The 27,496-nt window shown below is 43.5% G+C and overlaps 2 protein-coding genes across 3 annotated transcripts in view; one reads left to right on the top strand and one right to left on the bottom strand.

Moving 5' to 3' along the window:
* Positions 1-8,346, bottom strand: part of WDFY1 (WD repeat and FYVE domain containing 1) — a 46,427-nt gene extending 38,081 nt beyond the window's left edge. Inside the window, exon 1 of one of the 2 annotated variants that reach the window (XM_060623882.3) lies at positions 8,106-8,346. In XM_060623882.3, the coding sequence (XP_060479865.1) occupies positions 8,106-8,242 (137 nt within the window). In that variant the 5' untranslated portion in view covers positions 8,243-8,346. The remainder of the gene's footprint in view (positions 1-8,105) is intronic. The other variant, XM_060623883.3, reaches the window with a different exon arrangement.
* A 5,278-nt stretch (positions 8,347-13,624) lies between these two features.
* On the top strand, positions 13,625-26,141 carry MRPL44 (mitochondrial ribosomal protein L44). The gene is made up of 4 exons (XM_060623897.3): positions 13,625-13,898; positions 15,842-16,310; positions 22,252-22,430; positions 25,622-26,141. The coding sequence occupies exons 1-4, from the start codon at positions 13,720-13,722 to the stop codon at positions 25,809-25,811; spliced, it is 1,017 nt and encodes a 338-aa protein (XP_060479880.1). The 5' UTR covers positions 13,625-13,719; the 3' UTR covers positions 25,812-26,141.
* The last annotated feature ends 1,355 nt before the right edge of the window (positions 26,142-27,496 follow it).

Here is a 27,496-nt window from a genome sequence, read left to right as displayed (position 1 = left end):
CAAGGATTTAAATGTACTGAATAAACAAATAAGTCCACTTCAACTTTTAATTGAAATACAGGATCTTCACTTTACACAGATGTTAATTTGAATCCCAAGAAACTAAAGAAGTTACTGTAAAAGCTAAATGAAGTTATTTCTCTTAATTAAATATCAGTCAATATTGTTCATCCTATTAAGGATCATAATTCTGCATGTTCTTTTACCTTACTATAGCAGATACATGAAACGCAGACTAAAAACCACAAGTCTGGTTAAGAATGAAGTACTTATTCCAGGAAGACTTAGTCTGTGATCTTCTCCAAGATATGCCTGCCTGATGATCAGAATGGGTAAAGAGGCTCCTTTTATCACTTCTGGTCCCTCTGATTCCCTCAAAGAGTGATAAAAAGCAAGTTAAACATATAGTTTAGGAAATCAAGTCGATAAAGCCTCCTCTGCTTAAGCTGGACTAGAGGAGGAAGGCAGACAGAGTCAAAGCATGGTTTTTCCTTGTGAAAAGCACGTATCTCAAACCAGAAGGCATCTTGTGGGAGTGGTGATTAATTTCATTTTTTAACCTGAAACTCCATGAGAACGCACATCTGGATCCAATACATTTTATTTTCCAGTACGATTACCTTGAAAATCATGCCTACACTTTTGATAAATAGATTCAAAGAGCACACGAGGGCTTTGGCAAAATCACAAGGCCAAATTCTGTCTCGCTTGACACAGCAGCATTTATAAAACGAGATCTTTTTTGAAAACTCTCAAAAACCACCCTAATCATCCCCAAACAGCTAAATGAAAGCAATTCAACCATCTTTATATTATAAACTGATATGCCAGCATTATTCAATTAACCAATTAAACACAAAATACAGACGATAGCATATGTTACAAATTAAGCGCAAGGCCTGATTCTTTTAAACGCTTACAATAGTACGTTTGAGGAAATCTGATTTTCCGGTCACTCGTAAGGCTGCTGATACTATTTCATATCTTGATAAACCACCAAGCATCTCTGTTACCATCAGCAAAGGATATTTTTTCCTACTCTGACTACCTTCACGGGCTACAGACATAACGGGTAATTCTGGTAGCCTCCATGCTTTCTATAACATGAGGATGTTAGCCTGCAAGAGGAAGAAAAGGATGTGGTCATCAATGCAATCTGCTTTTATCAAATAAAGAGCAGTTTCCTTTCAGCCAAGTCTCTTGAACTCTGCCCTCTTCATTCCTGCCACAGAAAGAAGCTTTTCTCCTTTGGTAACAAAAGGGGAAAACACTAGATTTTTATTGAATTGACCATCTAAACGGAAAGGCAGGGAAATCGGCCTCTTTTCACTGAGGCTAATTAGATTGGCTGAGAAAAATTTAAATTTCCATCTCCTTTCCCAGGGAAGGAATTCAACTGTCCACGATGATGACTCCTGATTTTGTCACAGGCAGATCTCTATCCCAGGAGGGAGGCCCCTTGTGTGGCATCTCCCAGGGCTCCTGAGGGAAGAACGCTTCTCCAGAAGCCAGATGGCTGCTTTTCTGCTTTTCTACCTGCAGGTATTTTCTTTTTCACTTGAGGAACCATTCCTGCTGTTACCTGTTCACTATTAGCATCGAGATGATTTCTTGTGACCTCTGTGCTATCAAGAAGACTAAAAGCCATCAGAACCTCTAGGAACAGGAGCAATCCAGGCAGGATGCAGTCAATTTAGGGGCTGTGCAAAGCTTTCTTAACTTCCAAAAAAAAAAAAAAAAAGTTCAAACTCTATCCCCAGCCTAGTCTTGAAACACAAGGTTAAACTCACCCCAGAGAAGCACAGTTTGAGGAACTAGGAAGAGTAGCCTGGTTCCCAATTCTGTTCCATGCTTTATTCCTACCAGGTCTGTTTAGTGATTCACTCATACTAACATCATACTAACATGATTCACTCATCTGGATTTTATGAGACCACGGCATGCCTGCTTTCCTTCTGTGAGTCTAGAATTTTGTCAAGTGCTACGGCCAGCCCCCCATAAAAGCAGTGGGTCTTGAGTCTCTAATGAGCTTCCTGGTAGACAGTATTTTACAGATGTGGACATAACACAGGAGCACTTCCTGTGTGACTCCCCAGGGCAAGGACTCATGGAAGGTGACTCTGAGTTCCTCTGGACTTCAACCATTCCTTTCCTTTCACCGATTCCGTTTTGTGTCCTTTGTAATAAATCACGGCCATGAGGACAACCATCTCCTAGTGAATCATCGAACCGAGGGGGTGATCTTGGGGCCCCCAAACACAGCAGGGCAAAGATTTTATGAGGAAAAACTAATGACTGACATGACTTGTAAATGACCAAATACGGAAATGATGAGAAGGCACAACTCAAAGACTGTTATAAGAACTTAGGTTTGTAAGTCACTCCGAAAATGGTATTGCTTTATTTATACAGGAAAAACTATTTTATTGAGACACAGACACACACACACACACACACACACACACACACACACACACACAGAGTAAGCAGATATCTTTAGCTTTTGATGAGATTAAAGTAATTAAATGGGAAATAACAGCCAACATATATATGGTGCTTTCTCTGTGCTGGGCACTGTTCAGTGTACTTTGCATACTAATTCATCTAAATCTCACAAAACCGTGAGGCAGATACTATTCCCATTTTGCAGATGAGAAAACTATGGCACAGAAAGAATAAGTAACCTGCACCAGGTCACATGGCTGGGATTCAAACTCTGGCATTCTGGATCCAGAATCTGTTCTTAACTATGCTATAAAAAGAAAATGAGCATCACAAAGAAGGCCCACTCTAACGAGAGAGGAATAAATGCTTCTTCCCTTCTCACTTCTTGCTTTTATTTTCTAACACAAATCAAAGAGTCTACTTTTAGGCACTGCATGAAAACAAAAACACAGCAGTTAACGCCCTGGTTATCTGTACAGGCTAACAACTTCCGGCTATGCCAGGTTTTCTCCTAAGCATAACACTTAAAAATCAAGTGGTTTATTCGAAATTGTTTCTGCATGAACAGTTAGTAAAGATACACTCTTTCCCTCAAACCATCTTTTCAGTCTTAGAAATGCCTAAAAGGAAATACACATATTAAGTCAACAGCTGGCATAACAATAATAAGAAAAGAAGATGCCACAAAGAATATGCTACGAGTTGGTTTTCTGTCATTGTTATCGTTTCCCAGCCTAAGCGCAACATCCTAAAATATTTCACAACACAGGAGCTCTGCCTTTGTGTGACTTAGGCCAAGCAAAATTTCTTCTCCAGGAAATCAATCGTGGCCTCCGGGCCCCTGATGCAACAATAGCATAAGCACGCTCATCCTCAAACTGTTTCCCAAAATTGAAGACCTCAGGACCACAGCCCTAACTTATTTCTAAGGTTTTATCATAAAGGTTTTTTTCTGTTTTTAATTCTATCCTCCAACTGACTCTACATTTTTGATGCAGTCCCCAGCAAAACAGTTCAAACGGCCGGTGTGTCCAGGGAATGGGTTTTCGCTGTCTCACCACATTGCAGTTCTATTCTGAAAGCAGTCTCGTCTTCTGTTTCCACTCTCAGGAAAATGACTGCTGTAGCTCAAGCCCTTCAACTTACCGCTCAGGCTATTGCTTTTATTTTTACAGTTTCCCCGACTAGAGAGACAATCATACTTTATTCACTGAGGAATTTTTCTTTGTAAAGTCCTCGCATGTATCATTCTTCTGTTTTGCATGCTCAAAGACTGCCCGTTCCAAAGTGCAGGCAACTGGAAACTGAAGAGTTTAGGGTAATTACCACTGTAACAAAATCTACATGAATGCATACAAAAGAGTAGGGCCGTTTTCTGTTAACCCTTTGCGGCCCAGTAACCCCGAAGGTTTCTGCCCAAACCATGACCGGCGGGTGACCCCAGCATGATGCAATTAAGCTCGGTATCCCACACCGGTTTAATACTCTGAGCGGATTGTTCCCATTAGCTTTGTCATATACACAGTTTGGTTTCAATGGGAAATAAACTCGTGCATGTAACAAATGACTCCAGGCAAATGTATCCCAGAAACTGACATAAAAGAGGACAGACAAGGTATAAACGGTGTTCCCTCCCAGTGGGCCTACACAAGCAAGCACCGTGACCCGGAACTTGCAGAACCGGGGTTCTCAAAGTGGGGTTCCTGGGCCAGCAGCAAAAACAGCACTGGGAACGTGGAAGCGAGGCAAACTCTCGGGCCCCAGCGCAGCCTTGCTGAAGCGGAATCTCTGGGGCAGGGCCCAGCTATCTGTGTTTTAACAAGGCCTCCATTTGGTTCTGATACATGCTCAAGTTTGAGAACCACTGTCTAGAGAGAGCAGATAAGTAAGTACATTAAGCCGAAACCAGGGTATCTCAGCCACGGCACCGCGGACATCTGGAGCCGGTAATTCTTTCTGCGAGGTGCTGCCTCGTGCATTACAAGGTGTGGCGTGTCATCTCTGGCCTCTACCCACCGGATGCCAGCAATACCCTCCTACAGTCGTGACAACTGAAACGTCTCCAGATATTGCCAAATGTGCCCTGGCCGGCAAAGTCACCCCTCACTGAGAACCAGTTTTTGAAACTGTCAAAGGCCCTCCGCGGTAGGGTGCATACCCTATGTGTTCTAGGAGGCTCCCAGCAGGGCCTGGGGTAGCACCTGCAAGGGACATGCACTGCTGTTTCCCCGGCAAAACAAATGGACACTCACACGGCATGGGATAAATCGAGATTACAAACGGTCTCATCTATTCAAGTGGTAGCACCAGTGAGTTTTCGGGCCCAGTTTACAAACAGAACCACTTTTGACTTTTAAATTTTTTTTTTTTCAACGTTTTTTATTTATGTTTGGGACAGAGAGAGACAGAGCATGAACGGGGGAGGGGCAGAGAGAGAGGGAGACACAGAATCGGAAACAGGCTCCAGGCTCCGAGCCGTCGGCCCAGAGCCTGACGCGGGGCTCGAACTCACGGACCGCGAGATCGTGACCTGGCTGAAGTCGGACGCTTAACCGACTGCGCCACCCAGGCGCCCCCACTTTTAACTTTTAGAATGTACTGAATTTTGGAGCTCCTGATGAGGGAAGTGACTGTACTACCCACCTCAAGGGGAGATGTGAGGGCTGGATGCCGCCGAATACATGGGTTCAATTCTGTACCAACCGAGAGGGGAACTTTTTTTTTTTTAATTTAAATTTTCGTTCAGTAACACACAGCACAACAATGGCTTCAGGAGTAGAATTCAGTGATTCATCACTCACATACAACACCCAGTGCCCATCACAAGCCCATCTAGCCCACCTCCCATCCCTCTCCCTCCATCAATCCTTGTGGTTGCTTTCCCTCTCCCCCTCCCCACCTAGAGAGAAGGGACTTTTAAAAGGTTAGCTGTTGTTATTTCCAATGTACCAATTCTGATCGCGTCGCTTGCTTTGAAGTCTTTGATGGTTCCTCACTAGCTACGAACTAAGGTCAAATTCCTAACAGTGGCATACAAAGAAGGCCCTTCCAAACCGGGACACTAGGACCGTCCGGCTCTCAGTACTCTCTCCTGCCATGGCCACTCGTCCCCACTTTGCTCCGGTCACCTAGAAGCGACGGTGGTTCTTTATTCCCTCCTGTTCTTTCCATCTGCCTGGACCAGGGATGTGTGTCCTCCTCCCTTCACACAGCCCACTTCTCTATCCAGTGACATCTCCTCTAGGAGACTTTCCTCGAACTCTGGCCCTCAGGGACACTCTTTCCTCTGTGTCTCCCCAGCACCCTAGAAGCCGAGAGCACAGGGCATCTCTTCAACCAGTCCGTCCAGTCCTTTGGAAGCAGAGATTTTGGCATCACTGGTGTCTCTACACTACAGGTCCAGCACACAGTAAGTGTCTAATAAATGCTTGTTTGATAAATAAGGGCGGTCAGTGTTCTGTTTCCTCCATATGCTGGTTTCATCGGGTCCAGGGCCATAAAAATCAATGAATCAGAAGTTAGGAGGGCAAGTGCTGTGGCTTTTGATCCCTGTTGTATTCCCCAGAGCCTGGCACTCAATAGGTACAGTATTTCTAAATATATGAATGCATGAGTGAATAAATGATTGAACAGTAAGACACCTATTTATGACAATGTAAAGACAGACCCCCCACATCCAACAACAACAAAAACCCATAGCCACGTGCTTTCATAAATCTCATAAAGGCACCTGCTAAGTAAACGTCCTACCTTCAAGAAAGCTCCATGGCCTGAAACACAAATTGGAAACACAAGGCTCTAACAACCTTCACCTGGTCCGGTCATCAGCAAAGGCCTTGCTGTGTCCGAGTTAAAAAAAAAAAAAAAAAAAAAAAGAGCTGATCTAAGGCTCCCCCCAGAACATTTCAGTCCCAGAGCAGCTAAGTAATCACTTTCCATAAAACATTTATTAGCACTGCTCCTGGCCAGTAATCTCAAATATTCAGCAATTTACCCAACACGCATGAGTCATGGATAAGATATTTTACTGAATAAGATAGCTAAGTTTTATGAAATGTTGTCTGCATCTAAGTTGATTATCACGCAAATATCATTCTTGTGCCCTTTGCCTTTTTTTCACATTCCCTACGTCTCCCTGTGGCTCATATCCCCCTCTCCCATTCCCTGCCTGCCTCTGCACACCAACACCCAGGTCTTTTGCAATCACTCCCCACCTCCTCTGAGGTTGGCTACATTATACAAGCCAGGAGAGGCTATTGCCTGCTCATAATAACCAGACTCGAAAAGCAAAATACAAAGGTCAACTAGGCAACCCAGGAGGCTTCAAGTTTTCCGTGCCCAGAACAGGCCCTCAGATGTTGCTTACTTCAAAAGAAAGGACCACAAAAAGCTGTCAGCTCTAAGCAAAGAACAGTACCTTCCATTTCCAGAAAGCCTTTTGGCTTCTGGAATATCACCATTTAAGAGCACTCATTGTAGCAAGGAAACACAATTTCACTCAGCAAACATCCGTCATTTCTTCCAAATTCCTATTGTAAAGCCACAAACCTAAACTTTCAGGGTTTTAAAAACACTAAAGTTTTAAAACAAACCGTATCTCTCCAATCCAATCGCACTGCCCTGGGCAGACCAAAAAGGTAAGAGTCCTGGGTTGCATTTCTGGCTTCAGCAGTATCTCTGGGGCTTTCCTAGGGCCTCAACTTCCTCTTGGTAAAATGACAAACTCGCACCAGATCAGTGTTTCCCAAATGTGTGAAGGGCATTCTTCAATGCCAGGTGTCTTAGTACAAGAATGAGATGACTTCAGGTGCACACAGGATAACATACTCTAGTTATTAGTTTAATTCTTTATGGCAGGTGATACTGGGTTTCTGCTAATAGTGGAAAACACATTTTTCTTTAAAATAAAAGCACCCAACCTTTTAAAAAATAAGTCTCTTTTAGGAAAGAAAAACAAAACTATGTAGTAAATAGAGTTCAGCGGGTCCCAGCAGCTGTGAAGCAGAAGGGAGACAGTGAGTGCTCCTGGAGATTTGCTGAGAGAGGGGAATCCTTCGCAGCAGGACCCGCGGTCACCTGCCTCCAATACTCCTGGCTCAGAGGTTTGGAACTGACTGCGGAAGGCCAAGAAATCCCCCAGAGGTCGCGACGCTTTCGAGGGGCAAGCAAAACCCCACAAAGGAGAGGCAGGGACGGGGGTCCCGGGCTAGACAGGCGCGGTGGGGGTCACCGACGGGAGAGGCGCGACGGGAAGGGGGTACCCCTATGGAGGGGCGCGGCGGGAGGGAGTCGCCGACTGGAATGGGCACCCAGGGTCCGGGGTCCCGAGCTGGAAGGGGCGTGGATCCTGGGCTAGAATGGCGCGGTGGGGGTCACTGACTGAAGGGGCGCATTGGGACAGGGATCCTCGGTTGGAAGGGCGCTATGGGACCGCGAGAGGAGGTCCCCCGCTGGAGGGAGCGGTGAGACCGTGGTCCCGAGCTAGAGGGGTGCAGTGAAGGTCCCAGACCGGAGGGGCGCGGCGAGGTCCCGGGGGCCGAGGACGCCCCCTCCCGGAGAGGGACGAGGCCACCGACCCCACGATCCCCACACCCCGCCGCCGGCGGGAGTACGGGCCGCCCCCGTCGCGCCTCCGCCGGCGCACGACCCGCCGGCCCTACCTGTCCTCGCTGGCCGTGATGACGCCGTCCTCCTTGGGGATGAGAAGCGCGGCCGTGACGGCGTCCTGGTGCCCCTCGATCTTGCTCAGCAGCACCGGGCGGCTGCTCTGCGGCCTGGAGTGGATTTCGGCCGCCATGTTCGCACGACGGCGGCGGCGGCAGCGGCCTCCCGGGCGGGAAGCCCATCAGCTGACGGCCGGGCGGGCGGGGACGCGCCGGTTCCGCTCGGGCTCCCGGGGCCGCGTGGGCGCCGCGCCGCCGTAAGCTCCCGAGTGCTGCCGCCCGCGCCCGTATTGCCTGGGGAAGCCGCGCAGCCGAAAACTCCGAAGCCGGGAGAGAGCCCCGGAGGCCGTCTCCCAACAAGTGGGGAAGTGACAAAGGTTGAAAGGTAAAGGCATTCACCCAGGAGTGGATTGAGCCGTTGGAGGGGACGAGGAACTGTCCCCCAAACCAGAGCCTTCTGGAAATAATGATACTACGTCGTGCTTCTTCTTAGAAGCCATTGTTTGGAAGATTTCGAAGATGTGGCAAGCGTGAAAAAATACAGTGCCATTTTTAGAATCCTCGAAAGACAGTCGGTGACACTCATTGAGTGGTGACTCTATACCAGGCACTATCCCCATTTCCTGACACGGATTATCTTATTTAGTGCTGAAAACAACTTTAAGAGATGGAGAGATAGAGCTCTTGTATTCTCTTTGTAGCCGTGAGAAAACTGGACCACGAAGAAGTTAAATCACTTGCTTTAGGGCGCACGGCTATTAGAAAGAGAAAACTCCAGGAGATGGCGTGGTGCTGTGATCCAGATGTCAGTGCTGCCGGGAGCTGGCCCAGCGCTGACAGCTGCTTCCTGCGGAACATAAACACCAAACAATGCCACTCCATAATCATATATAAACACAGCCAAAACATGAAATTGTCCAAACCACACAAATGAACAAACATCCCTCTATGCTGGCTAACAAGAGTGACTCCTGTTTCTTTACCAGTTAGTTCCAGCTTTAGCCTCTGCCTAGTCTTCCTTCCTCTAGACAAGATTTAGTAAAAGCTCCAATCATAGAATTACCCCTATTTCCTGACAGAATCCAGTCCAGTCCAGAGGATAGCCCTTCTTCCTTAAGTCCTCCCTAAAATCACCGAACACAAACCTAAATCCTACAGTAAGTTCTATCACTAAGGCCGCATAATTCCCACGATATGCCTTCTCCTGCCAGTTAGCAACCAACCCAACGTGATCAAGTACAGGTGCGTTCCTGGTGGCTTTTGGCTAGAGCACATCAAGAGCTGCTAAGTTACAGTCATGATGGGGACCCAGAAAATCATTGACTCCCGAGACCTCCCCTCTCCAACCCACACTCCCCCCCCCATATTATTCTGACCCATGAACTGCAGACTTGCACTAGAGATGTACCGTACCCATGGCTATCCAGCACTTCCAATGTGGCTAGTCCAAACTGAGTTATGGTATGAGTTCAAAATACACACCGAATTTTAAAGACTTAGTACAAAACAAAACAAAATAAGGGATTTCATTAATAAATTTTATGTTGATTACATGTTGAAATGATAAAATTTAGATACATTCAGTTAGATATTTAAAAAGTTAATGTCACTATATTTAATACAGCTAATAGATTTTAAATCACATATGTGCTTCACCTGGTATTTCTTTTTTTTTTTTTTTTTTTTCAACATTTTTTATTTATTTTTGGGACAGAGAGAGGCAGAGCATGAACGGGGGAGGGGCAGAGAGAGAGGGAGACACAGAATCGGAAGCAGGCTCCAGGCTCCGAGCCATCAGCCCAGAGCCTGACGCGGGGCTCGAACTCACGGACTGCGAGATCGTGACCTGGCTGAAGTCGGACGCTCAACCGACTGCGCCACCCAGGCGCCCCTCACCTGGTATTTCTATTGGACTGTGCTATACGAGTACTTTCTTACATGAAGTTAATAACATTTATTCGTGGATTTATTTATTCAACAAACATGCATTGTATACCTACTAAGCACCATATTCTGACAAGATTAATAAGACATGGTTCTTGCAAGGCTTTTACAGTGTGATGACTAGACTGAACAACTTTTTTCAAACAACATTTATTGAGTGCGTGCTATGACCCAGACACCAGTCTAAATGTAGCTGTGCTCCAAAGACACAAAGGTTGCTCTACCATTAGGACTTAGATTCCAATGAAAGAACCGGATGATAAACAACAGAAATAACTAGATGACATAGTATATCAGAAGATGTTAAGGGCTGTGAAAAAAATAAAACTGAACAGTGATAGGGGTGATAGAGGGTATGGCAATTTTAAACAGGATGGCATGGAACGTTCCAAGATATGTTGCATAGATCCACCTTCATAGAAGGAAGGCGGGCCACAGATGCTCTCTAGCTTTCAGCTCCTTCAGGGTTTGCCTCAGCTGCAGAGAGCCACCGAGGCTTGACCATGCCCTTCACGGGGCAGCCCGAATTCTGTAACTAAATGAGAGAGGAGTATAGAGGGCTGGCTATTTCAGTCCAGTGTGGGACACACTGATAGGCAGAACTTGCTCCAGAGCTCTCTCATGGGTTGGATGAGAATTTGTCAGGCCTGTATTGCAGCCGACTTCTACCTAATCCTGTTACATCCGCCTCTCTTCATAGATGTGGATTTCTAATAAATATCCCGCACACCAATCTCTGTCTCAGTGTCTGCTTCCAGAGAATGCAACCCAAGGGAAGGCCTCACGGAGAGGGTGATGTTTGAGCCAAGAAGGAGAACAGGGAGTAAAACAGGCAGAAGTGTGGAAGAAGTCCTCTCCTGCAAAAGGGCACAGCAAGTGCTAAGGCCCTGAGGTGAGAGCATGCCTGGGAATTTCTAGGGCTGGCAAGGCAGCCAGTGTGGCTGGAGCAGAGTGAGTGAGGGGTACAGAGAGATGAGGAAGAAGGGCCACCGGACAGATAATGTTGCCCCTGGAGGCCATGGTCAGGAGTTTGGCTTTTACTTTAAGTGAGATGGGACGCCAGTGGAGGATTTTGAGTGCAGAAAACTACCTTGATCTGCCTTCAGTCTTAAAAGGCAAGGGTGTGAGTCGGGAAGCTAATCAAATAAGGCAGTCGAGAGACAGTGATGGCTTAGAACAGAGTGCAGGCGGTGAGAAGACAATAGAGTCTAGACATTTCTGGAAGGTGGAGCCAATGAACTTTGTTGGATATGGGGTATGAAAGAAAGAGGAATCAGGAATGACACCGGGGTGTGTGGGATGACAAACTGAAGAAATTGAGTTGCCTTTTACCGATCTGGGGAAGATGTTTGGGCAAGAAGATGGGGAGTTCAGTTTTGGACGTATGAAGCTTGACATGTCCATTTGGAGTTGTTAGGAGACGATTATGTGCAGGAGTTTTGTATATACACAACTGGGTAGCAGAGAAGTCTGGACTGAACACATAACTTTGGGATTTGAAGGGACATAAATGAAGTGCATCAGGCAGCCCTGGGTGGGGTCTGTTTTCTGAGCCTGGGTCCTAGAACCAAGTAGTCCCATTAGCATATGTTTATTGAATAAACAAACTCATGAATGAATTTTAAAAACTGCTTAATACCTCAACTCCGTGAGTTAGTGGGAAAAGCTTCTTGAGACCCTACATTTTTGCTTTGTATATTACGTTCTCATTGTTGTATTTACTGAGAAACTCTCAAAGACCCGTCCTATTAACATAACATTATTTGCTCCAACTAGATTACTAGATTATTTCTCCCAGTAAATGGACTGTTACAGAAATAATAGTTCCTGTGCTTTCTTCTAACCCATGTATTTGACTAATGTTCAATGAATTTTGTTCACATGCAGTGTAAATTATTGAAACACAAAGACCAATCATGATTTTCTCTCATCCCTTCTGAGAGAATTTGCTTCACCCAAAAATCCATCAGCTTGTCTTATGATACGTGCCAACCTCCATTTCCTCTCTCCCTCCCCAAAGAGAACGCTTTTATAGCCTATGATGAACCATTCAGACTTTCCCTCTTGAAAGGTTAAGAGACCCCAAACTGAGTTGTATGATCTGCCAAAGAAAAACAAGAGCTAGACAATAAAGACAGATTTTACTCAGGAACTATTGCAATAAGGGAAAAGAGACCTGTATATAGAATTCAGCTCAATTCCAAATACAGCATGGACCAGTGGGAATTTATACCCAGGCGGGCTAGGAAGTGTCCATGAACATTAAACTAAGTGGAAACATCAAGGGTAAAGGCGGGGCTGGGGGGAGGGGAGGATTCTTGACAGGATTCTTCTGAAGGCAGGCCAGGGTGATCAGGTATAACGTGGGGATAGTGGCAGGTGATCAATTTGATTAGCTATCAAGGGTGATCAAGATAGTGAACGTGTGGAATTCTTCCTGAACTGACTCCGGATTCTTGCTGAAAGTGGGCTATGCAGGCCTAACAAAGACAATGAAGCCTGAGGTTGAAGCCTAGTTGAGAAGAGGGCTTAGGGGATCCTGACCATAGTTTGGTCAAGGGGAGAATCCTTATCACAGCCTAATATTAGGGATTCTTGAGTTAAGTAGTGGCATGCTTGGGTCTGTGTTTCAGGGAGATGAATGAAGGTGAAGAAAGGAAGGTGCAAGGCCTGGCAAGGAGATAAGGATAGCCATCAGGTAGCTGCTGTGGAAATAAACTGAAAAAGGACTTGGCTCCTGGACAAAAGAGGGTGTTTGTGGAAATAGAAATAACTGAAAACATCGGAGCCCAATCTGGGTTACTGGGGGGGGGGGGGGGGGGGGGCGGCAAGGGAGGGAGACACTGATGCCATGAACAAATAGAGAGACCACAGAAAGAGGTGCCTGCCCTTTGGGGATCTAGATGTTCAGCAGGCAACTCAAACTTGGAAATTCAGACAAGTCTTTTGTGAATTAATATTAGATTAACATTTATATTAACCGTTTGGTAGGAAAGCAATATAATAATACTGCCAAAGAAAAGATAAGGGGGAAAAGACATAATTCCATTGTTCCATTTTGATGCATTTTTTTTCCCAATCCTTTTTTTTTTTTTTTATGCTTTAAAAAGTTTGTACTGTTAGAAATTTAAATTTTGGTTAAGTCAAAATCCCTTAGTGGAGGGCTCCTGAAACGAAGGCTTTTGGAGACACGTTGGGCAAATATTTGTTCATAAATAGTGGCTGGATTGATTGTCTGTAACTCTTAGGACTAAATATATATTGACAAGGAATGGGTTTTTCTGAGACTTTAAGTGTCTTCTTCAAACTGAGAGTGAACCAGGTTTTTGACAAGGAATGGGTTTTTCTGAGACTTTAAGTGTCTTCAAACTGAGAGTGAACCAGGTTTTTGCGTTAATGAGAAAGGAAGGACCAAGAAAGCAACCGCCAGGGCGCAGCAGCTTCCACGAATTTTTGGAGCCAAATGCCCCTCAATCCGGGATCACCAGGGCAGGAACTAGAGCTCGCACATGCGCAGTAAACACTCAACGGCAGCCGCCCCGCCCCCTGCGTACTAGCCCCGCCCCGGTTTCGCTCTCCTCGTCCAAGTCCGGGGTCTGTGTTACCGAGGCACCGGTCCGGCTTTTTTCCTTCCGCCCTCCGTTGAGTTTTTTTTTCCCCCCCAGCAATGGCATCCGGCCTGGGGAGGCTGCTGTTGCGGGGGCCTCGCTGCCTCCTGGCCCCGGCCGCCCCCACTCTCGTCCCGCCTGTTCGGGGCGTGAAGAAGGGATTCCGCGCCGCCTTCCGCTTCCAGAAGGAGTTAGAGCGCTGGCGCCTGCTCCGGTGCCCGCCGCCGCCCGTGCGCCGGTAGGAGCCGCCTCGGAAGGGGTCGGGTTGGCGGTGGGGGACCGGGCGGCGGCGGCGGCGAGGAGGGTGGCTCCTCGATAAAGCGCGCCTGGCCTGAGCCTGGGACACGTGTGGTAGAGACACCGGTGGAACGTGGACGCGTGGACTGAATCCCAGGGAATGGATTTCTGCCTTGGGGCGCCGCGGCACTCTCCCTTCGATCCTATCAACCGCGAGTTGTGAGAAATGAGGCCTCCCGAGTGTAACCTCTATGCGGGCCTGGGGGGTTGTAGACCCTGTGTTGCAATGGCTGGGAATTCTTGGGTACGGATAAGAGGGATGAAAGCGTTCCACAGCGTTGCAAGAGCGAACTTAAGTGTATGCACAAGTCCACTTGCCAGAATAAAAGGAAAACAGTAACAGTTGAGCTTTAGGGGTTTTTTGGGGTTTTTTTTTTTTTTTTTGCCCTAATTTATCTTGTTTGTTCTTAGCCTTGTTGCAATAGTGTCTGGCAGTAGCTTGGCAGAGAGGTCCAGTGGTCTGGTAGAGAAAGTCACAGGTAGCGCCACCTGAGATCTGCTGCACGTGAGGTCTCGGATCTTCTTGTCTCTGATAAGGTGTCTTTGACATGCAGTCGTGGCAGTGTGCACCTCAGTCTTTTGACTTCCATTTGTAGGTATTTGAGTTCCATATTATTGCTATTACAGCAGTGACTAATTTGGAAGTTACTACTCCTTTGGAATTAAGTATGAAATTTCATAGCGGCTTTAATATTGCCCCCCCCCCCCCAAAGGTGAACCGATTTAAACATAGATCAGTAGGAAGAGAAGTTCATATTCTTCTGTTCTTTCAAAACAATGTTAAGTTCTTTTCCTAATAGGCAAAAAAATAGTTACCTCTTCTTAATTCACATTTCTTTGATTATTGTGAGGTTAGTCATGTTAAGCTTTTATAATTGGAAGAAACTAAGCATTATATAGGTTATATACATTTTATGACTTATAGCCAAAATCTTTAGCTTTTCCTATTTTAAAAACAATTTTTTTTAAGTTTACTTACTTATTTTGAGAGAGAGCGAGCAAGCAGGGTAGAGGCAGAGAGGGAGGGGAGAGAGAGAGAATCCCAGGCAGACTTCAGACGTTTAACTAACTGAGCCACCCAGGCATCCCTCCTATCCTTTTTTACTTAAAAGAGTTTTATTTTGGTCTTAGTGTCTCTTTAGAAAGACCTTGTAGTCATTTCTGGGAATGATCACGAACTTTTAATCTACTTACTATGATAGTAGATTATTTAGTTGCTAATTTAAATGGGTGTTTGTAAAACTTGATAAAATAAGAGCTGAATATAATGTACTTATTGTTTATATCTTGAGCCTGTGAAATTATAATGTGTATTTCATACCTGGGTATAAAGCATAATTCTGTGGTTATAGGAGAAATGAGGACTCTAAAAGGTAGGGTAATGGCTCAGTCTCTGACGTTGAAGAACATCTTTAACATTGGCTCAAAGGGAAAATGAGTGCACTAGTGAGTATAGCAAAGAACTGCAAGTACTCATCTGACTTAAGTTTTAACTTTTAGAAAAATCAAAGCCTTGTGTTAAAATGAAACCCAGTCCGTGGGGCACCTGGGTGGCTCAGTCGGTTGAGCGTCCGACTTCAGCTCAGGTGATGATCTCACACTCCGTGAGTTCGAGCCCTGCATCTGGCTCTGTGCTGATAGCTTAGAGCCTGGAGCTCGCTTCGGGTTCTGTGTCCCCCCCCTCTCTCTGCCCCTCCCCTGCTCATGCTCTCTCTCTGCCTCAAAAATAAATTTAAAAAAATTAAAAAAAAAATGAAACTCAGTCTTTTTAAATTTCCTTTACATAATCCATCAAATTGCATCCCAATGAAAAGTTCTTGCATCATTGCAACATCTTATTGTTCTCTTTACCATCTCTTACTATCTTCTGTTCTATGTTTTCAGTTCAGAGAAGCCCAACTGGGATTACCATGCTGAAATAGAAGCGTTTGGACATCGGTTACGGGAGACCTTTTCCTTAGATCTTCTCAAAACTGCATTTGTTAATAGCTGCTATATTAAAAGTGAGGAGGCCAAGCGCCAAAACCTTGGAATAGAGAAAGAAGCTGTTCTTCTGAATCTTAAAGATAATCAAGAACTCTCTGAACAAGGGACATCTTTTTCAAAAACTTGCCTCACACAATGTCTCGAGGATGCATACCCAGACTTGCCCACCGAAGGCATTAAGAGTCTCGTTGACTTTCTCACTGGTGAGGAAGTGGTATGTCATGTGGCCAGAAACTTGGCCGTGGAGCAGTTAACACTGAGTGCAGAGTTTCCAGTTCCCCTGCCTGTTTTACAGCAGACTTTCTTCGCAGTAGTTGGAGCCTTGCTGCAGAGCAGTGGCCCTGAGAGGACTGCTCTTTTCATCAGGGTAGGTAATGCTTGATTGCAGAGGCTGGGACATACATGAGGTGGGCAGAAGAAAAAGAAGTTTAAAAAAAATTTTTTTTAGTGTTTATTTTTGAGAAAGAGCGCGAGTGGGGGAAGGGGCGGGGCGAGAGGGGGACACAGAACGCGAAGCAGGCTCCAGGCTCCAGGCTCCGAGCTGTCAGCACAGAGCCTGACTCGGGGCTCAAACCCACGAACCGTGAGATCACGACCTGAGCTGAAGCTTGGAGCTTAACCAACTGAGCCACCCAGGCGCCCCTGAAAAGACTGTTTCGTGATTCGTTCCTTTGTTAAATGATCTTGGAAGCTTATATGTGAATTTTTCTCCCTACCAAATCCTGAGAAAGCCCTAAAGCTTATGGTAGTGTCTCATTATTGAGGACATCATCAGAGGTGCATATTCAGTGCTAGGTTGTGAGTTCCCAGGACTGCAAGCCTGTCTTCAGCTTTCCATCATTAGGTCCACAGGCAGTGCCTGCATGGTACATGTTCAGTAGGTGTTTAGTGAATGAACGACACTAACTATTCGAAGGCCTGGGGTGGTTAGGGAGCTTCGTGCTGAGGCACCAGCTGCTGTTCCACTTTTACAAGTAGTAAAATCTTGGATTTCTGGGTCTCTGTGATGTATACCTAATTCCTTGTTAGCCGGTAGCTTAGCTAGTGAAAATACTTACGTAATTGGGATTCCTTGACTCCCCCTGTTCTTTTAGAATTTGACTGGGAGGATTTTTATCCCCTGCATTGGATGAATGCACGAGTTTTTGGTCACCTTTACATAATGGCAAATTCACACAATTACTTTAAGTCAAGAGACAGTCTTGATTCAGACATCTGAATGTCGGGGTCCTTGAAATCAGCATCCCTTAACTGTTGGGATATCACTTCGTTTTGATCACTTCGATACAGAAGAATACCTGCATTGGCCAACACTCAGGCTTTGTTCGTATCCGTCTTCCTCCTTCCCCAACTAGGGCCTGTAACAGTTGGGCCACCTCTCTGCCTTTGGGAAGCAGGTACATTAGCGGCCCTTCTGGAGGGGGAGCTCAGAGAAGGAAAAAGGAGAACAGAAGAGTTTTACTTGACCTGGTGGCCGTCAGCTGGTCTAGTGCTTTCTGAGTCTGGATGATGTTCAAAACAACTGCGGGGCATTGTGTCCCCTGCTGGAACCTTCCAGCCATCTTCCTTGACCTGGGTATTGACTCTTTTTCCCACATCAGCTTCCGGTTTCCTGCATAGGATTCCCTTACAAATGATATCCCTTCTGTGAGTTCCACATTAGGTCTCGAGGATATTTATACCTTTGACATGAGTCGCAGGCTTCTGCTACTGGCAGCCTCTGCCAGCCTGTTGCCTGTAAGCAGAGAATGTGTGTTGGCGGCCAGGTGACTGTATGTTTCTCATCTCAGATTTGGAGGCCACCGGACTCTTTGAAGTCCTCGCGGCTTGAGGTGAAAAGGAAATCCTCTCCTTTGCCCTCTCCTCTCCCAGTAAAATAGCTTTTTCTAAAGAAATCCTCACTGAGTCCTCCCTTGATTTCCATTCTCTTTGTCCCTTTAGCTTCTGTGGAGTCTTAGAACTGTCTAAACGAATTTTGGTCGCTTTGCTTTGATATTTCCACAAGGTAGTCCTGAGACCATTTTGGAAATTCATCTTTTCTGTGTCCTAGTGACTCTGTTGACAGTTCTATTTATAGATCCTGTTAAAGATAAGTAGGTCAAATATCTGTGTTTATTCCATTCATTTGTCCACCTAGGATCTGTTGTTTAGTGTGTGCGAAACACTTTGCTGAGCACTGGAGCCGGAGCAACATGGAATACGATCCTTGCCTCCAGGGTCCTAGTCAGCTCCTTAGGCGGTTCGAGTGGCCGTTGCTCTCAAAGATGTGTTATAAAGGTGCAGAGGGAACTCGGGAGGCAACAGTCAGTTATAACAGGGTTAGGGAAAGTTCATGAAAGTGATGCTTGCCCCTAGGAAGGACATTCCAGGAAGAAACCTTGAGGACAAGCTTGTGTGTGGGGAAGCGTATTGAGGAGTACATAGTGGATGGTCTTGTTACGACTGCTCTAGAGAAACCTGGAGGAGTTTTGATAGATTTCCATGATCATAGGTGCATTTTAGAAGCATGTCTTCATACTGTCTCCCTGTTCTGGGGAGGTGAGATTGGAATGTTCAGCCTCCACTTCCACTGAAAGTTCTAATAATAAACTAATAAGACCAGGAACCTATCGGGAAAAAATAGGAGGCATAGGTAATCACCAGAAAAATCTAGATTTCTTTTTCTATTCCTACTAATATCTTAGGCATTCAGATTGTTTTTCCTTACCCTACCGTTGGGTTATTTTATATTGCAGATAATCCCAGGGATTCATATATAGGTGTAATTAACATATGTGTCTTGTAAGGCAACTCTATACATTAAAAAATTCAAAATCCCCAATAAGGACTTAGAAATTAAATTTTTTTTTTTTAATTCCAGTGTTATTGTACAGTGTTATGTTGGTTTCAGGTGATAAATATTTTTTACTAATGAAGCTGAAATAGAGTTCTGGTGCTTGGGCAAGTGTTGTAATGAAATTGACTATTTTATGAACTAAGGTGTTTTTTAAATTTCTCCCCTCCTATCCCCATTTACCCATCTTTTATTATATACTGGGTTTTTTTTAATCTTTTTTTTTTTTTAAAGTTTATTTTTTGAGAGAGAGCGTGAGCAGGGGAGGGGCAGAGAGACAGGGAAAGAAAGAATCTCAAGCAGACTTCGCACTGTCAGTGCAGAGCCTTATGCGAGGCTTGAACCCATGAATCGTGACGACATGACCTGAGCCCGAAACCAAGACTTGGATGCTCAACCCACTAAGCTAGCCAGGTGCCCTATACTGTGTTTGTTAACATGAGTTACTTGCAGTATATTTTAATGAAAATTTATGTCCCCTTATTTTCTGTCAATATTGATAGTTGTTTTATTGGCAAAATTAATTCTTTGTTCATAATTTTTCAATTTTCTTAGTCTCATAAATTGAAAATATCAGGTCTTAAATAGGTTCAAAAGACACTTAACGTGAAATTATTTAAATGATTTTTTTAAATCATAAATTTAGACAGTGAAGTACTACCCTCTAGAGGTTTTTTGGTTTTTTTAACATTTATTTATTTTTGAGAAACAGAAAGTGAGCAAGGGAGGGGCAGAGAGAGAGGGAGACACAGAATCCGAAGCAGGCTCCGGGCTGTCAGCACAGAGCCCGACGCAGGGCTTGAACCCACAAACTGTGAGATCGTGACCTGAGCCGAAGTCAGACGCTTAACCGACTAAGCCACCCGGGTGCTCTAGGAGAGAGGATCTTAAGCAGGCTCCACAACCAGTGCAGAGCCCAGGGCTTGATCTCAGTATCCTGAGATGATAACCTGAGCTGAAGCATCACTTAACAGCTACCAGCTGCCTCCCATAGTAGTTTCTTAAACGAGTTTCTGCTGGAAGTTTCTACCATCTATTCATTAATTCATTTGCTTTAAAAATCTTTTTCTTACTGATAAAGATATATTTCTAAGATAAGATTTCACCTTCAACTATTATTTTTATTTTTTTCTTCAAGTTTTTATTTAAATTCTATTAACATATAGTGTAATAGTAGTTTCAGGAGTAGAATTTAGTGACTTATTACTTACATATGACACCCAGTGTTCATCCTGGTGAGTGCCCTCCTTACTACCTGTCCCTCATTTAACCCATCTCCCCCACCTCCCCTCCAGCAACCGTCAGCTAGTTCTCTGTAGTTAAGAGTGTTTTATGGTTTGCTTCTTTGTCCCCCGTACGGTCTTCTCTTTTGTTTCTTAAATTCCACATATGAGGGAAATCATGTGGTATTTGTTTTTTTCTGACTCATTTCCCTTAGCATAATACACTCTAGCTCCATCCACGTTGTTGTAGATGGCAAGATTTTATTGTTTTTGACGTCTGAGTAATACTGCTTTGCAGATATATACCACATCTTCATCAATCTAGGGACACTTGGGCTCTCTCCATAGTTCGGCTGATGTTGATAGTGCTGCTGTAAACATCGGGGTGTCCCCCTTCACATCGGCAGTTTTGTATTCTTTGGGTAAATACCTAATAGTACAATTACTGGGTCGTAGGGTAGTAATAGTTTTAATTTTTTGAGGACGCTCCACACTGTTTTCCAGAGCAGGTGCGCCAGTTTGCATTCCCACCAACAGTGTAAGAGGGTTCCTCTTTCTCCGCATCCTCACCGTCACCTGTTGCCTGAGTTGTCAATGTGAGCCATTCTGACAGGCGTGAGGTGGTATCTCATTGTGGTTTCGATTTGTATTTCCCTGATGATGGGTGATATGGAGCATCTTTTCATGTGACTGTTAGCCATCTGTATATATCTTTGGAAAAATGCTCATGTCTCCTGCCCATTTCTTAACTGGGTTATTTGTGTTTTGGGTATTGTTGGTAAGTTCTTTATAGATTTTGGATACTAACCCTTTATCAGATAAGTCATTTGCAAATATTTTCTCTCATTCTGAAGGTTGCCTTTTAGTTTTGTTGATTGTTTCCTTTGCTGTGCGGAAGCTTTTTATCTTTTTTGTTTTAATTTTTTTTAATGTTTATTTTTGAGAGAGAGAGCGTGCATGCACGTACGTGTGCACGAGTGTACGAGTGAGTCGGGGAGGGTTAGAGACACAGGGAGACACAGAATCTGAAGCAGGCTCCAGGCTCTGAGCTGTCAGCACAGAGCCTGTTGCGGTGCTTGAGCTCACGGACCTCAAGACCATGACCTGAGCTGAAGTCTGACACTTAACCGACTGAATCACCCGGGCGCCCCAGAAGCTTTTTATCTTGTGAGGTTCCAGTAGTTCATTTTTACTTTTGTTTCCCTTACCTCCAGAAATGTATCTAGTAAGAAGTCTCTATGGCCAGATTCAAAGAGGTTTCTGTCTGTGATCTTCTCTAGGATTTTGATTGTTTCCTGTACTTAACTTTTGTGTATAGTGTAAGAAAGTGGTCCCGTTTCATTCTTCTGCATGTTGCTGTCCAGTTTTCCCAACACCATTTGTTAAAGAGACTGTCTTTTTTCCATTGGATATTCTTTCCTGCTTTGTTGAAGATTAGTTGACCATATAGTTGTGGGCCCATTTCTGGGTTTTCTCTTCTATTCCATTGATACGTGTGTCTCTTTTTGTGTCAGTACCATATTGTCTTGATGACTACAGCTTTGTAATATAGCTTGGAGTCCGGAATTGTGATGCTTCCAGCTTTTTCTTTTTCAGAATTGCTTTGTTTTTGGGGGTTTTTTGTGGTTCCATACAAATTTTAGGATTATTTGTTCTAGCTCTGTGAAAAATGCTGGTGGTATTTCGATAGGAATCGCATTAAATGTGCACATTGCTTTGAGTAGCATAGACGTTTTAACAATGCTTGTTCTTCCCACCCATAGCATGGAATGTTTTTCCATTTTTTTGTGTCATCTTCAGTTTCTTTCATAAGTGTTCTATGGGTTTCAGAGTACAGATCTTTTACCTCTTTGGGTAGGTTTATTCCTAGATATCTGACGGTTTTCGGTATAATCTTAAATGGGATTGATTCCTTGATTTATCCTTCTGCTGTTTCATTATTGGTGTATAGAAATGTAACACTTCTATATGTTGATTTTGTATCCTGTGACTACGGAATTCGTGTATCAGTTCTAGCAATTTTTTGGTGGAATCTATTGGGTTTTCTACATAGAGTATCATGTCGTCTGCGACAACTATGATTTTTGTAGTAAAACTTACGTGAAAAACTACACAGAAATGAAAAAGAATAGTACATTTTGTCTTTTTCAATTCCCAGTAAGTTTTTAAATTATCTTAAAAGTGTACTTTGAATTATGGTCCTTATTTTCATCATACTAATTTCAATGTATAAATTATATTTTTATGCGCAGGACTTCTTAATTACTCAGATGACTGGAAAAGAACTCTTTGAGATTTGGAAGATAATAAATCCCATGGGGCTACTGGTAGAAGAACTGAAGAAAAGGAATATTTCAGCTCCTGAATCTAGACTTACCAGGCAGTCTGGAAGCACCACAGCTTTGCCTGTGTTTTTTGTTGGCTTGTACTGGTTAGTAAAATTTTAATCTTAGCTTCATAACATTGATTGGAAGCCTTAAAAACTGACTTCACAATTCCTTAATATAATCTCTAATTGCATTGGAAGATTTCTAAAAAATTTTTTTTTAACGTTTATTTATTTTTGAGACAGAGAGAGCATGAACGGGGGAGGGTCAGAGAGAGAGGGAGACACAGAATCCAAAGCAGGCTCCAGGCTCTGAGCTGTCAGCACAGAGCCCGACGCGGGGCTCGAACTCACGAGCAGTGAGATCATGACCTGAGCCAAAGTCGGACGCTTAACCGACCGAGCCACCCAGGCGCCCCTGCATTAGAAGATTTTTAAAATCTCATTCCCACGATTATCTCTTTACTACTTCTTTTCCTGCTGGTTATTCTTAGGGGAAGCCAAGTAATCTGGGGTTTGCTAATAGTAGCTTTTGCTAACCAAGTATACGTTGTATACTTGGAGGTAAGAACTTCATCTTATTCTAACTATTTCTGTAGAAAAAGAAAACTTCTGATTCAAAAGTGTTACCGATTGAACCGTAATCCACACTTGTAACAGCTTCAGCTGAGCCTAGGACTGGAAAAGGAAGGGTTTAGTTGTCCATCAAAATATATAAATCAACCCACGTTGAACAGGTCTTAGTTTTGTTAGTAAACAGTTGACTTGCCTCACACTGATTGAATAAGCGACCTCAATTAAATTAGGTAAATGTTTTCCTAATCTTTATGTGACGAAGAATTTTCTAAGTTAAAGGCGATGGAAGACATCACAAAGGAGAAAATGGATAATGTAAAAAGTTTCAACTTGAAGTGCACAGCACAATGATGAGATACTTCTGCTTATCAGATTGAAAAGTCTTAAACACGTCCTTTATCTGCAGTTCATATACTCCTGGCAGAAGAACAGAGTGGTGCAATATTTCGTAATTCTGACAAAACGCCAACAGTCTTTAAATTTTTCACGTTCTTTGATTTGGTGTTCTCACTTTTGGGTGTGTCTCCTTCTGGACATCAAAATGTGTAAACAAAGGTGTTCATTTGTGGTTTACCCTTTATCCCCCATACCTACAACAGTTCCTAAGACATAGTAGTCAGTAAACAGTTGTTGAGCTAATAGTTTTTAAATAAGGCAAAAAGTTAGTATAAACTTTGGTATCCAGCAAGAGGGAAATGACAGATACACATGATGGAATATAGTACAGCTAGGACAGGTGATGTTCTTAAAGGATTTTTAATGATACATGGAAAGTTTGAAGAATGATCTCTTATATTTAAACAAAAAAAGGAGTTTGCCTTGTTACTAAAATTATTGTCATCAGGTAGTAGAATTATTAATAATTATTATTATCTAGGGCAAAATCTAGATTTTGCATAATGGTTTTTAAAAAAAATGAACAGTGATACATTGCCACCATCATTGAGGTAGAAACATGATAAATAAACATTGTATAGTTGAAATTCACTTAGATGATTTTCTCTATCCTTTATTTTGTACAAATATGCACTGTGTAATTATTATGGTAAAGTGTAACCTATATGATTAAGCTTTGTTTCATTCCATAGTATTACCACAGCAAGTGTTTCTGAGCAAATTCCTTCCATATTGTTTTTCTTTTATCTGCACAGTTCTGCTTGTCTTTCTTTGATTTGAGTCTTCCTTAGCTTTCAGGCCAATTTATATTGAATCAAAGCTACTAAGTGGAGTTGCTGTTCATGAAATGTTCAGAGATGCTTCTTTTAGTTGGATAGGTCCAGTTTGGGGTCAGGAAATTTCCAGGAAGTAGTTAAAGATAATTGAGAAGTAGCACATCCATACCACACTTATTCAGTGCACATCCTTTCCTCCCTTGCTGGATCATTTTTTACACTTTTGGAGAAGAGATTGCTAGTTATAGTAAGACGGATATCAGTAAAGCAGAATACCTATTTTTGTTGTAATTTGGTTTTAATAGAACACCAATAGCCTTAAGTGTTCACTGTGCTATTTCAGTATCCTTTGGGAATAAATCAAAATGGATTATAATATATAAATTTTTTTTAGATCTTAGCAAGTTTTAAAGATCTAAAGCTCTTACTGTAAAATCTAGAACCGGGGTAGCTCAGTCAGTTGAGCGTCTGACTTCTGATTTTGGCTCAGGTCGTGATCTCATGGTTCATGAGATCAAGCTCTGTGGTTGGGATTCTGTTTCCCTCTCTCTCTCTCTCTGCCCCTCAACGTGTGCACACTCTCAAAATAAATAAAACTTTAAAAAGTATATATATAGAACTACTATTTTATTTGTTTTAAAGTTTAGATGAGAAACCAGAAAGGCACAATTTAGTTCCGTAAAATTTTCCTCACATTACAGGTTCAAGATAAATTAAAAATAATGTCAATTTTCCATGAAGAGTCTTTTTTTTGTTTTTGAGAAAAAGGGCACAAGTCAGCAAGGGGCAGAGAGAGAATCCCAGGAGGAGAAGAGAGAGAGGGAGAGGGAAAAGTGGGGCTCACCCAGAACGGGCTCATGTTCACCCAAAGCAGGGCTCGAGCTCACGAACCATGAGATCATGACCTGAGCCGAAGTCAGATGCTTAACGACTGAGCCACCAGGCGCCCTCCATGAATTTAGTTTTAATAGTTTTGAGTTTTAGTAGGAAGATTTTTATATATTCTTTCATCACTAACAACAACAGAACAAAACCATATTTACCTAGATGCACCTTGGTTTTTGATTTGAAAAATATTGGGTGCACCTGGGTGACTCAGTCAGTTAAGCATCTGACTTTGGTTCAGGTCATGATCTCGGGGCTCGTGAGTTCAAGCCCTGCGTCAGGCTCTATGCTGACAGCTCAGAGCCTAGAGCCTGCTTCAGATTCTGTGTCTTCCTCTCTCAGTGCCCCCATCCCTGTTCGTGCTGTGTCTCTCTCTGTCTCTCTGTCTCTCTGTCTCAAGTAAACATTTAAAAAAATTGAAAAAAAATATTGGACCTACTAAGTTGTTGATATTTCTATGGAAATGTAAATATTTCTTTTCTAACTACTGTATATAAGGAATTCGCACAAAACCCTACTATTCAAAAGATACTACATACAAAGCTCTTGTGTTGCTCCTGATAGATATTCTTGCCAAAATAAGGTTTAGAAACCGTAACAGGCTTGTGGCCCATGTCTTATGATGCGCGGATAATTTCAGACTACTCTCGGTGTTTTGTCTAGTGATAGAAAGCTGATTGCGGAGGGACCTGGGGAGACCGTGCTGGCTGCAGAAGAAGAAGCTGCTCGCGTGGCGCTCCGGAAGCTCTACGGGTTCACGGAGAACCGCCGGCCCTGGGACTATTCCACACCCGGAGGGAATTTCAGAGCAGAGAAGCTACCCGGCTACCCGGCCAAGCATGTGGCAGCCTGAGATCTGCGAGCCAGGCAGTGAGACACAGGTCAGAGATGCTCACAGCTGGACATTGTTCAGATTGTAAAGAAATAGGTCTTATTCCTCATCACGAGTTCCTAAAATTAAACAAATATTCATCAGGTCAGTGATTCTTTTTTTTTTTTTCATTTTTGTTTTGTCAAAAGTCTTTTTAGATATCTTCCAGTAAATTTTTTCTGAAGTCTTTGATTTTATTACTGTATCTCACATGTATAGTTAGGCGTATTTGATTCCTTTCCGGCTTCATCATAATTTGGGTATGTGTTTCATGCGAACTTTAATGCCAATAAAAAAGTCATTCTCCAAAGACTTCATTGTAGTTTACGTTGATATACCCAGGTTGGTGAACTTTGCCCCTCAAATACTATTTTAGCTAAAATAGTAATCATTCTTAACCTTTAGAAATGTAAAGTGCAGATGATCACAGTTGGGTATTTACATGGTCCTTAGATTCTGTCAAGGTTTAAAATTTTGTATACTAAACGAATTCATCTCATAGTTCTTGAATTTCTATAAAACAAATGGCAGAAAAGGTTAACTTTTCAAAAGCAGTTTAAAATACGCTAATTGAAAAAGTATACGTTTATCAATGCCAACGGAAAAATAAAGTATGTGTTTACCAACTTAGTGTCCCAGAATCACAGTCCTGAGGCTGCTGTGCACCAAGCATGTTGTAAGTATTTTACCGTAACATTCAGCTTGTGGAGGGCAGAGCTCAGCGTGTCTCCTTCCGGTTCTTTGGTCCTTCGTGTTTGATTCAGTGACCCTCCAACCGCACATTCCCTTTGTTTGTTTCTAACTTTTGGCAGCAGTGATAATTTTTGGTTTCAGTCAGTCAGTAGTCAGTCCCAGGGGTTAACAAGAAAAGTGGGACTGGGGAGTTGAGAATAGAAATGTTAAAACTGACAGCACTTTTGCCGTGAAATCTTTTTTTTTAGTTGAAATATTTTTATTTTATGTTCAAAGAGCTGGCATTAAGATGGACACAATGGATGACCCATCTCGTGAAGTCCACTTAATCCAGCTTCATGCAGCCTGGGTCCTTTGCGTCTTGATGGAGACCCCGGTGGCACATCCTTAGGCCGTAATTCCGGGTCAGATCATGCCCGTTGGAGCAGAAGTGGCGAGAACAAGAACCCTGGCTGAATTTCCTCGGCTCCAGTAGAACTGCTGGTTGACCCGCCTTGCTTTCTCGGTGGCAAAAGACTTGCCATAAAATCTTTCTATTAAGGAAGATAAAGGGCCTTTGGAACCTCTTTCCCGAGACGGGTCAGGACAGTGGGACTTTTGTCATATGTAGGAGGGCTTACAGCTGTCACAGGAAAAGTAGAGACTGTTTTTAGAGAGGAAAGTCTCAGAATTACCTAATTGGCTGCATTGGTCGGTCAAAAGTAAAGTATTTCACCTTTCTTTTGAGAGTTCGCTCCAGCTCCTAACACTTGAACGCCGGGATAGAGGGCCAAACCTAGTGGTAAAGTGCCACACTTGGGTGTGTCATCCACAAGTAAACACGATTTGTACGTATCTCATGGACACCAGAGAAGAAGAGATCATAGAAAAGGTTCTGAGAAGAAGAGACTGTAAATGTCCTCCAATCACTTAACTCATCCAGTATATGCAAAATGTCAGATTTAGCTAGAGTATTACTTTTTTTATGAATACTT

This window comes from Panthera onca, chromosome C1, assembly GCF_046562875.1.
Source record: "Panthera onca isolate mPanOnc1 chromosome C1, mPanOnc1 haplotype 2, whole genome shotgun sequence".
In the NCBI taxonomy this organism is placed as follows: domain Eukaryota; kingdom Metazoa; phylum Chordata; class Mammalia; order Carnivora; family Felidae; genus Panthera; species Panthera onca.
The sequence above is the reverse complement of the archived record's forward strand: the minus strand, read 5'-3'. Positions and strand labels throughout refer to the sequence as shown.

Excerpts from the sequence above, each read along its gene's own strand:
- MRPL44 (XM_060623897.3), top strand. The coding sequence starts at position 13,720 with ATGGCATCCGGCCTGGGGAGGCTGCTGTTGCGGGGGCCTCGCTGCCTC. Across the intron at positions 13,899-15,841 it reads CCGCCGCCGCCCGTGCGCCG|TTCAGAGAAGCCCAACTGGG; the intron begins GTAGGAGCCGCC and ends CTATGTTTTCAG. Across the intron at positions 22,431-25,621 it reads TTTTTTGTTGGCTTGTACTG|TGATAGAAAGCTGATTGCGG; the intron begins GTTAGTAAAATT and ends TGTTTTGTCTAG.